The sequence below is a fragment of the Eutrigla gurnardus genome, assembly GCF_963514095.1.
Source record: "Eutrigla gurnardus genome assembly, chromosome: 6".
In the NCBI taxonomy this organism is placed as follows: Eukaryota; Metazoa; Chordata; class Actinopteri; order Perciformes; family Triglidae; genus Eutrigla; species Eutrigla gurnardus.
Window position 1 is genome coordinate 29432147 of NC_139920.1, and position 11030 is coordinate 29443176.

Genomic DNA, 11030 nt, shown 5'->3' on the forward strand with positions numbered 1-11030 from the left:
ACCCGAGCTGCCGTCTTATTTTGGTCCAGTATCCAAAGTAATCCGGCACGACCTCGTCCTATTAGACGGTTTACCAGGTAGAGGCAGCAAACCCGCTGACCAGAACGCACTGAGTCATACGGAACTACTTCACCGTCACACTCCAATATACTGTGCATGTTAACAGTATTAGTCATTAAAACACACTTATATATAGGATTTAACAATATTCTTTCACTTTTCTACTCAGCAAATACTTTTTATAGTAAAAAGTATTCTTGCAGATATTAAAGTATTCAGTATTTAAATGCAGGAATTCACTTGTGACGTAGTACTGCTGTAATCAGGGTGACAGTAATGCTATGGTGCATGCTGAACATTCCAATTCTGTGTCCGCCCTCTGTTTAGATATCTAGTGGGAAATAACTACTTTTAAACATTCAAATATTCCACTTTCTTATAAAAGTTTTTTTTTTTTTTTTTACTGTTTCCTCTGAAAATCCACATAATTTCAAAGTGGTATAATATTCAGCTTCACAGTCTACGACCTAGTGACGCAAATGAATCGACAAATAGATGAATTAACCCAACATTTAGTGTAAAAACAGCATGAAGTGAAATAATCCAGCCAGTCTTCCCAGTTTCCCCCTCTTCATTTTTATTTAAATTCATCATGTTAATGTATTGGCTTATTTCTGCCCCCTTCCAATCAGACGGGTGTCACAGCGCCCCCCTGTGGTGCTTTATAGGTGCGTAAATCCACCCCACCTTGCTCCCTAGGGTGTCTGCTCCACCTGGTGTGGTCCAGAGCTTGTTGTTTTGTGGGGGGGGTGAACCAGAACCAGAACCAGGACCTGAGCCAAGCAGCGCTATATTGTTTCAGTCAATATATATCTTGACAAATACATATTTACATTGACAGACGACTTCATATATCCTCCACAGAGATCAAGTTTGGTGCCGGGTCCGTCCACCATGTTAGCCATAAAAGATCCTGCAGCTTATTCATATCACTATCACAGACCCCCACGTGAATCATGTCCTTAAGTCACATCAATGTGTTCATATGATAAACGGCCCGAAGACCACGAAGACAGTAAATGTATCATCACAAATAATCATCACGTTTAGAAATAAAATTAATTGGTCTGAGGAATTAATTAGCAGTTGTTGGACCGGTATTCATTTGAGCAGATGCATAGAGAGAACGACAGTGTGAGAAGTAGCTTGGAGTGGAGCGTGAGACGCCGTTAACATACAGTCTGGTCCGTGTGATTCATTCTGGGTTTGGTATGAAACAGAAACTGTATGAGAGCGTGAGGTAAGAACCCTGGTCTCACATCCTTTAACTACCAGACCAAAAAGGAGTCGCTTGTGGTCCGGAGGTGCAGCATGTGGGCTGCCTTGGCACGTGATACCACCGTCAGAGAGCGTGAAAGACCTCAGCTCCCCCTCGAGTCCACCGGATTGAGACCTGGTGACCCCTCCAGGTTTCTCCCCCACTGTGGGATCAAACCGCAGTCACAGGGCACGCCGGGCGACTGTCAGAGCTCGTCCTTCTCCATCTGCTGGAACGCCTCCAGGTCTTCCCGCCAATCGGCCAGCAGCTCATCCCTCGACTGGCTGCTCGAGTCTGTGTCGCCTTCGGGCTCCCCTCTCTCCTCCGAGTCTCTCTCCTCCGTGGGCTGAGCCAAGTCAGCCTCGGCAGGACTAGCTTCCTCTACTTCCTCTGAAGGACTAGCTCTCTCTTCGGGCGGCCCAGCTTCCTGTTCCGGCGGTCTAACATCCGCTGTGGGACTAGTGTCGGGATCTGCAGGACTGACTTCCTCCCGTGAAGGCGTCGCCTCCTCGGGAGCCGATTCGTCGAGCTCCAACGTGCTCATCTGCGATTGGCCGATGGGTTCAAATGCGGTGGGAGTTGTTGCCTCCGTTATGCAGTCTTCCCCCGCTTCCTGCGCGTTTGCACCTGAAAAGAAAGCCGGGGTGTGAGACTCACGCACAAGCCTGTTTCCCTCCCTCTCAGTCGGTAATCTATACAACACTCGGTCAAAAATAGAAGCGTTTCTCCTTGTGAGGCTGTCAACCATAACAGCGTGATGCTGACGGTGAGTCATGTTTCTCACCAGATAAAGCCTTTCTCACATAGCTGCGAAACCCACCTCGGAGTCAACCGTGAAAAGAACTGTGGATGGAAGTCACACCGGGACTTCTGCACAGATTTGGGTGGAATAAAAGTGGATATGAGCCGCCTCCTTTAAATGCAGATTGTACGTATTTCAGATAACGAGTTTGTGCTTTTTATTACACAGGCGAGGGAATACTGGAAGGAACAGGCAATGACTGTAACTTCCTGGTTGTATAGTCCAAGTGCAGATAGGGACAAGGTATCTGGTCATTACTGTGTCCTGGTGGTTCTGTGGTTATGAAGCATGCAGTCGGATCCATAACAGCTCCTTGTGTGCTCTTATGCAGTAATTACAGCCACGTTAGAACTAATTATAATAGTCACTCTCTCTTAATCTGTTTCACAGCAGAAACAGATTAATATATAAAAGAAAATTAAATAAAAGCAATGAAAACTTCACACAAACCATGTAAAAGCATTGTTTCATGGTTTGGGTCAGGGGTCAAATCCTGCCACGCTGTCTAGGCTTAAACTGAAGGGGGGAATCAGAACCGACACTAGTGTGACGGCACTAAGCTTCTCTATCAAACGCTAAGAATCCTGTGTTTGGAGGGCAGAGTGAGAGGAAGGGATGGAGGGATGAAAGCAGGACTACAAAAGAGGAAAAATGGAGATAAAGGCAAGAGGAAGGATGCAGAATGAGGATATAAGACAAAGAAAGAAGGAAAAAAAGATACTTACCGCCCTCAATCAGGACGCCAGGAAGAGGTTTACCTTTGAATATGGTTGCTGCTCATCCAAAGAGAAGAGGTTTATGGGAGAAAAGGAAAAAGAAAGAAGAGAAACCAAGAAAGAGAGGAGAGGAGAGGCACGGTTACAGACCTCCACAGGGAACAGGGGGATTTGGCAAATGAGGAAAAAGAGGAGAAGAATGAGGATGCAATATCGATACGGGTGTTGAACTCCACCAGCCGCCGTTCTAAGTGCAGCTGGTGGGTGGCTTTGGAGTGAGTCACGATCTCTGGGACTTCAAGTAATGCCTCAATCCCTACAGCTCATCTTTATTTCATGAAGCCGGGCACATAATGAGGCTCAGTCCGCGGAGAGAGAAAGAGATATAAGTGCACCGATGTGATGAATCTTATCAAGAGGGACACGTGAAAACAGAAGAGCTCTAACGTTAAGGGAGGCATGCCAGGGAGTCATGTCGCACCTCTGTCTCTGGCTTTGTCGCTCAGCAGCACCTCCACCTCCCTGTACTCCTTCAGCGCCTCCAACAGGATGTTCCCCTCCTTGTGGAAGAGGAAGAGGAGGGGCAGGTTGATGTCGTCGGTGCTGCGGCCGTCCCCCGCCATCTGGAACAGGGGAGCCGTGTCGCTGCTGCTGCCGTCGTTGTCATCTGGGAGGAGATGAAGAAAATACAGAATACATATTTGAGCTCTGCTTCCTCATGAAGTCATCATGTGCAGGATGCTACTCGACTGGCCGTCTTGGAGATAATCAAGTTATCCAGCCCTAATCTAGTCATCGAGCAGTCGTCCTCTGTCCCGGGTCATTAGCCGCTCACACTCACCGATGACGATGCCTCCGATGGCGCCGGCCTTCAGGATGTGTCGGGCCTTCTCTGCAAACATACACTGCCCCCTCTGAAGCAGGGCGATGTGGCCCCGGACGTACTCGGCGTTGGTGATTTCACTGCAGCCGCTGTAGGGTTCGGCCACCGTCACGAAGCCCCGCACCTGCACACGGGAGCACGACATGTTCTCTGCTGGTGCTGAAGCCTTGCACTCAACTCAACGAGTTAAACGGCCATTTGGAAAAATGGCAGCTTGGCAACGCTACAAAACCCACTCACCCCTGTGAAGCTTTTGGACAGGTCTATGCCAAACTGCGCCGGGCCAGCGGTCAGCACGACCCTGCCGAAGAAAGGATGCGAGACGATCTGAATGGCTCTGGGAGGCAGCTGCTCCTTCTGCTGCTGGCTGGACAGCTCCATCATCTCCTGCATGAAGCGCACGCCGTCCTCGGCCGCGACCGCACTCACCGCCTTGGTGTGGGAAACGAGAGAGAAAGTCAGTGACGATGCCACCAGGAGCACAGTTTGTTTCATTTAAATAATAGCACTAATAGCTGTTGCATGTGTTAAATGCACTTTAATGCACTTTTGATGAAGAACCGTGTGGTTTTCCTCATTGGTTCTAGTGATATCGCTGCATGTTTAACAGGTGATTGTCTTGTTTGCATGTGTGTGCTGGAAAGGCAACAGTGTTGCATCATTCCCATCCCGAGCAATTAGAACAAAACAGCTGAGGAGTCACATTCAATTAAGAGACTTAATTACTCCAGCCTTGGATTAGATGGGTTCTTTTATTAATTTATTTCTTAAATCAGCCACTAATGAGCGCATGCAGATGTTTACCCTCATCAGTAAATTGTTTACCTGTGTTGCATGCTGGACCAGCTGCACCCTGCCATCCTTCAGGTGGATGAGACTGACTCCCATTCTCCTCAGCAGCTCCAGATGTTCAGGGTTGTTTGCCATGAAGTCCTGAGCCTTCAGGGGAGGCCGGCCCATCCCGGGCTCCCTGAGAGGGGGAAGACGTTAAAAAAAGGGGGAACTAGATCCGTAACCTGGTCGAACCTGTGCTGTATGCACGTACCGGTACGGAGCGGAGCGGGGGCAGCTCTTGTCCACGGCACTACGGATTGGTTCTCTCAGGTTGCGAGGGAAGGCGGGGTCAGGAAACAGGAGGCGAGTGTTGGGGCAGGTCCAATCGAAGTTCGAGTCGTCCAGCTCCTCCTCTGCCTGAAGTATCAGCGTATCACAGACTCTGTTAGGCTTTCATCAATTTGTCAGATTCTAATTGGAACGGCATGGCGTCGTTTACCGTTTTGTTTGAAGGAATCGATAAAGAGTGAGGGGCTGTGGAGAGGGAGAGGGGCAGCAGGTGGGCCTCGGTCGTGAAGACGTAGTCCTCCACGTCGAACGGTAAGTCGTCCGCTTCAGCGAACAGCAGGAAGAGGTATTTAAACATCTCGGCAAGGAAGAAGGAGTCCATTCTGACAGGAGAGGAGAGGGGTAAGACTATAAAGCACAGGGCTCACACTCCTGGTTTATTCATAAGTTACTCATATACAGCAAAGTAGATCCTAACTCATCAGCGGGCCAATTTCTGTTCACATTATCAGCAGACTGAATATGGAAGCCTTCCAACATGCCGGATATGTGCTACATTAAAAACCATGTTTCAAGCCACTCGTTTTTATGTTTTTTATCTCACTGTATGTAAATCTAACGTTACAGTAAATACAGCCTGTCTGAATGGCCTCTACAGTTGAAGTCCACCATCATATAATACTGATTCCTTATATCCTCACCTGTCCTCGTGGCTCCCGGTGCGTACGTCCTTCATTGCAGCGAAGCCGCAGGGAACGCGAGCAAAGCGGTTGAGGTTGTCCAGGATGGTGCGTCCCGCCTCCAGGTAATAAGGGTCTCCTGTGGCCTGGGAGCATGAGAGGACAGGAGTGTGATCATCACAGAGGGCAGTACATCAACTGAGAAAACTGATCACACACAAAGAAGCTCCCACTGCGAAGACAGCGTTTTATCACACTAGGTTCCTTTATGCATTTTTAAAAGACGCCAGAACGCCAAAAAGATAAAGTAATGGAGGCTGCGTAATAACTGCAGATATGGAGACTGTCTGAAATGTTATAAATGAGTCCCAGAGAGACTGCAAGTTAGAATAATTTAACAAAAACAGGCATTTACTTCTGTACTGTGGCAGCGAAAAAGAGAACGGCTGCATTACGTCAAGCGTCCTTGATAAATTACCTTGTAAAGGAAATAGGTGCTCTCTGCAAACTCAGGCCTCAGGGGATGTTGGGCCCAGTGTACCCTGAAATCAGTAGTGAAGGCCTGGGGAGGGAGGGAGAAGGACGAAGGGGTCAGCACACCGTCCACCGTGTGTAATTACAACAGACAGGACCAAGCCAAAACGCAGCCGTGTGGTGTGAAGCTCAAGCTTGTTCACTTCCAAACCGCTATGGTCGACCACACGAGCCATTTGAGATCACTAAGTCATGTTTTTGTGAAAGCATAATAAGGTTTTTCAAGGTGGAAACACAGAGAGACAGATTCACCTCTGGGAGGAAGTTGTGTTTCTTTGTAACTTGATACAACATCTCATGAGTCTCGATGGCAGGACGGATATCTCCCTTCAACACCTGAGACACAATACAATACAACGTTACAGTGACGGCACAAGGCAGACACGGGCAAAAACGTCCAGTTCACACGATGCAATCGGACCTGCAGTCCGGGGAAGAAGGCCAGCAGAGAATCCATCCAGGTGCGAGCGGGAAGCAGAGGTTTGTGGATGTGGACGTCCAGCAGCAGTGGAGGCTGGCTGATGTACTTCATTATAGATGCATAGTGCTAAACGGGGCACACAAGATCAGAAAGACTGAGGACGATAACAACGGCCTACTGGTTGCTCCGGCATGTAAATAGACCGGTGGGAGCCTCAGGACTTAAAATAGGTTGAGGAAAGGTCTTTTTATTTTACTGAAACGCACAATGGAGTATAATGATGCTTCATGTTAGAGACGCCACGGTGAGAAAATGATATTATGCAGACAAGAGAGGAATCAAATTATTCTGTACATGTGTGTGTGTGTGTGCGTGTGTGTGTGTGTGTGTGTGTGTGTGTGTGTGTGTGTGTGTGTGTGTGTGTGTGTGTGTGTGTGTGTGTGTGTGTGTGTGTGTGTGTGTGTGTGTGTGTGTGTGTGTGTGTGTGTGTCCTCACAATATTGAACCGCTGCAGAAACAGGTCATCTCCCAAGAGGATGTAAGCCTTTAGCAGGTATTCATAGTAGGAGTCAATTCCCGCTCCTACTCCGCTGTCTGGGGACATACAGTCATACATCACACTTTAGAGGACGGGAAGAAAATAAAATCAGATGACAACAAATCTATTTTTACCCATCAACCCTCTGTGCAACCAGATCCACCCTCACCCAGACAGAAAGCTGGTACCCCTATACTTCATTTTCCTTTTCCTCATATCCTTGTTTTCATCATCACTTGATATCACTCCCCTCCCTTTCATACACCCAACCTTCCTGTTCCACCCCCCCCCTCCTCCCCCATCTCTCTCACCCCTGCGGACCCACTCTCCAGAGTGGATGTTGATGGTGGTTCCCACCAGATTGCTGTTTCTCTGCCTCTTCTCCCACAGAAAGTCCAGAGCTCTCCGGGCATGGGCCTGTGAAGAAGAGTGCATTATTCATTAAAGTTAAAAAAATCAATCTGCTGGAGCTGTTCACTGTTTAGAGAGATTACAGTGATAGACTCTGTGCTTGATCAGCAGGCCGATGCTGCCAGGAAGTGAACCAGTCCAAGGCAACGCTCTAATGCTGTTGCACAAGGTAAACTCTGACACATTTCAGTACACCACTGCAGCTACAGGGTCCCTCTTTAACAGTTTCTATACGTTTTAGATACAAAAGTCTGGGTTTTTTCCTCATTAGAAGCAGATTGATCAACAAGCAACAGAAGAGAAACAGATCAAGAACAACAAGAGGATGGTATCTGCAACCCGATCTCAAAACAAGACCAAATGACAGAGTTTAACCTGGTTTACAGATCAACAAAGGGAGATGAGGCACTAATAAAGGCGTGGCTTTTCAGTGCCGACACGTTGACTGTTCAAATACCTGGTGGCTGTTCTATTTACCTAGTCTATTTAACAGCTCTTTGGCAGTAGATACATGTAATATGATATGTGTGTGTAGTGATATGAGACATTGCAGTACACCCATAAGTGTTGGGTTATTTCAGAGATCTTGGATGACTAAAATATATAGCTTCCTTATCGATAACACTTTACACCATGACTGTTGGTATTTAAAAATGCTTTTCTCCCAGTTGTCAAAGTCAGAGACTAACATTTTTTAACTTTAACAAAAAAGTTCCCCTAAATCCCAAAATGATCACGTAGGCATCGGAGGATCTTCTCATCCAATACCTCAAACACAGGATCCCCAGTGAAGCGACTTAAGGCAGCAAACTCTAGGATGATGGTTCCTGCACATGCAGTGCAGGTGTCCGTTTCTGTGCCCGTTCTCGTCTCAGGACCCCTGACACCAAACTTCAGGTTCACCTGTCGAGCAGAACAAGAGGGAGAATTACTGTAGTACATTATGATCACATGTTTGATGAAGACATCGTTAAAACAGGGTCTTATTTAATACAGACTTCAATAGACCCATCACAGGTTCTGTATACATTTTTATTGAATACATTGCATGTAGATTTGTTTCTGGTGTTTAGGGTGTTCAGCTGTCTCACCCTGGGATAAGGCAGGCCACTACTGGTGTTGAAGGCTGGCAGCAGGCGGTGGCCCAGGTCTTTGGCCATATGAAGGAGCTCATCCTGGTACCACTGCATGTTTTGACCTCCCTCCTTCAGCATCACAGCCATGGAGTGTCCTCCCAGCAGACCTCTGAACCCACACACACACAGAATCCAGTGAGTTCTTATCACTAGTGCTGCCTGGTGTAAAATGCGGTAGGTCCATAGTTCACTTCTGAACCAAACTTAATGTAAATGAACCATTAAAGTGCAAATCTCACCCAAGGACTCGTATGTTGGTCTCAAAGACAGACACCACAATGTCGTTGTCCAGCCTCACGTCTGACAGGACTCTTCTCACTGCAGCTTCAAACTCGGTCGTCTTGTTCAGAAGCTGACAATGAGAAATAATTCATGGCCATAAAAATCCAGCTTAATTAAAGACCATCTCATGGTTTAAACGTGGCCTGGAAGATTCAGGGTATTCATCGGATGAACGACCTCCGAAATGTGTAATTAAGGAATTTCGGAAGATTGACGTTTCTCTCTAAATTCTGTGAAGAACTCGATCTAATATCATCAATACTTCCACAACCCAAAAGATGACTGTAATAAAACAAAACATGAAAAATACCCACCACCAGGGTATCCAGCGTGTCTATGAGGGTCAGAGAGAACCTACCAGAGAGAGATAAAAACACTTATTAGCAATAATTGATGTCAACATCCGTCATTGTAATTCATCAACGTGTAATTACAGTCCGTCTCCACCTTCCACTTCGGGCATTTACTCAACCAGGTGTGGTGATGTGCATGTGGACCCACGTCATGATTGTTCCTCTTTACGAACCACCTCACAACGGGGCAAAAGAGCTGTTTTACTCACTTTCCCAGAGCGTCGTCTACGTCACCTCGACTGGGTTCGAGCCCACGTACTCTTCCTCTGCACGTTAGTGGCATCAGCTCATCTGCTGGGTATGCATGGTCCTGAGAAAAACACATAATTATGTTTCCATAATCCACCATGACATAGAAAGACATCACATTTTGGTTTACTAGTATGGCAGGAATTAATATTGTGCTGCTCGGCTGTCCAGAATAAAATCCACATATTGCAGCTGCAGCAAAAACACTGAAAGTAGAGAATCCTGTTTCTGTGACTGATTCCATTAAGAATAGATAACTTACCATATAATTCTGATAAGCGTGGTCAAACATCTCGACCACTTGGTTCCTTCGTTGAGGGGAAACAGATCAAAATCAAGTGTGTGGAACATTTTTAGGGGGATTTTTCTCTGAGGAGGCTGCGTGTCTCAACTCACCTCAACCTGTGCTTCTCCTCCTGTGACATGGCCTGTCCGAGGCCACACAGCGCTCCAAGCAGCATCGATAAGAACAGTACAGCCGGCATCGTGGCGTTGGCAGCGAGATCGCAGCAATATATGGGACTACAGTTTGGCTCTCCTCTCAGTCAGTCACAGATCAAGTACCTAGTCATTACCACTGCCCTAACCACACAGCCAACACACAAACTAAACATAAAACCTACACCATTAACGTTATACCTCAGAGTCTGGCATGTTAAAGCACTTCTTGGCTTTGCCTAAGATAATTAATCACAAAAATGTACAGAAAGCGTCATGTTATCATGTCAGTTAGCCACTTCCACACCAAAAATGTTATGTACACTCACAGCCAAAAACTGCCATTCAATATTCGGTAGGAATGTGATTTCAAGTAGTAGTTTGTAGTGCAAAAGTTGCTCCAAGTCCTGTGAGTCGCACCTGTTTACCCTTCCAGACTGTCACCGGCACATAGTGTACACAGGTGTGACACGTTGACATGCGAACGAGTGACGTTACCTGTAACACTGCCACAAAGCAAACCAGCTAAACCCAATAAACCCCGCGATCCACGTGAATACTGGTGTAATACATCCAGCCTGTTCAGCTATCACGACGCATCGTCTTATTTAAGACTCGTTGTAAACAGAAGAAGCACCGCCGGATTAACAGCCCCCTCGTCTGTATTTGTTATAAAAACGCCCCACTTTACGTTACTCATTCAATTTACAGCCGATTAAAGCAGCAGTCAAGCCAACATCCATCGGAAACTCCTGCTCATACCAGTTACCCTGTTATCACCCTCAACTGTTAACCCTTCCAGATACGAGTTAATTATTTCCTTCTCTTGACAGTTCTCCGTCGTCAGTCAGTCAGACAGCCGGAGACTTCGGGGTTTAATTAGCCAGTTAGCCAGCGGTGCTAACTAGCCGAGCTGGCGACAACAGACGGACGGAAAAATAACACGACAAAATCGACAAAACCGGCCTCCATTGTTGAGCAGCGGACCAGGCCGAGCCATCTCCCCTGTTCTTCGGATGGAAAAGTGGACAAATTCGCCGTAAACTGCTGTTTTCGTCAAGCTAGCCCGTCTTAAAATTAACCGGATGCCGTTCCGATGAAAACGTCAACAACATCCGCTTCCGGGAGTGGTCGGTAGTTTGCCCTGAGTTAAGCGTCTTCGGTAGTAATTTCTCGCAGGCTGAGAAACAAATCGCCTCTCGTTCGC

General features: G+C 47.1%; 1 protein-coding gene across 2 annotated transcripts; it reads right to left on the minus strand.

Moving 5' to 3' along the window:
* Positions 1 to 615: 615 nt before the first annotated feature.
* On the minus strand, positions 616 to 10920 carry edem3 (ER degradation enhancer, mannosidase alpha-like 3). 2 transcript variants are annotated; one of them, XM_084011868.1, is made up of 21 exons: positions 9782 to 10920; positions 9648 to 9693; positions 9346 to 9446; positions 9098 to 9137; positions 8741 to 8853; positions 8457 to 8610; positions 8134 to 8268; positions 7266 to 7371; positions 6913 to 7010; positions 6417 to 6542; positions 6248 to 6331; positions 5940 to 6023; positions 5483 to 5607; positions 4993 to 5164; positions 4765 to 4910; positions 4545 to 4689; positions 3960 to 4151; positions 3678 to 3843; positions 3318 to 3503; positions 2846 to 2893; positions 616 to 1945 (listed from the first exon to the last, which is right to left on the minus strand). In XM_084011868.1, exons 1-21 carry the CDS (start codon positions 9868 to 9870, stop codon positions 1524 to 1526), a joined length of 2778 nt encoding a protein of 925 aa, XP_083867994.1. In that variant the 5' UTR covers positions 9871 to 10920; the 3' UTR covers positions 616 to 1523. The 2 variants fall into 2 exon arrangements, with proteins under 2 accessions (XP_083867994.1, XP_083867995.1); XM_084011869.1 differs by lacking the exon at positions 2846 to 2893 and having other exon boundaries at positions 617 to 1945; positions 9782 to 10919.
* Positions 10921 to 11030: the final 110 nt, after the last annotated feature.

Bases quoted from the DNA above. Each gene is read 5' to 3' on its own strand.
- edem3 (XM_084011868.1), bottom strand. From the start codon at position 9,870: ATGCCGGCTGTACTGTTCTTATCGATGCTGCTTGGAGCGCTGTGTGGC. The intron at 7,011-7,265 runs GTGAGAGAGATG...GTATGTCCCCAG, and splicing joins TGGAGAGTGGGTCCGCAGGG to ACAGCGGAGTAGGAGCGGGA. The intron at 4,152-4,544 runs GTAAACAATTTA...TCCCACACCAAG, and splicing joins TGGTCCAGCATGCAACACAG to GCGGTGAGTGCGGTCGCGGC.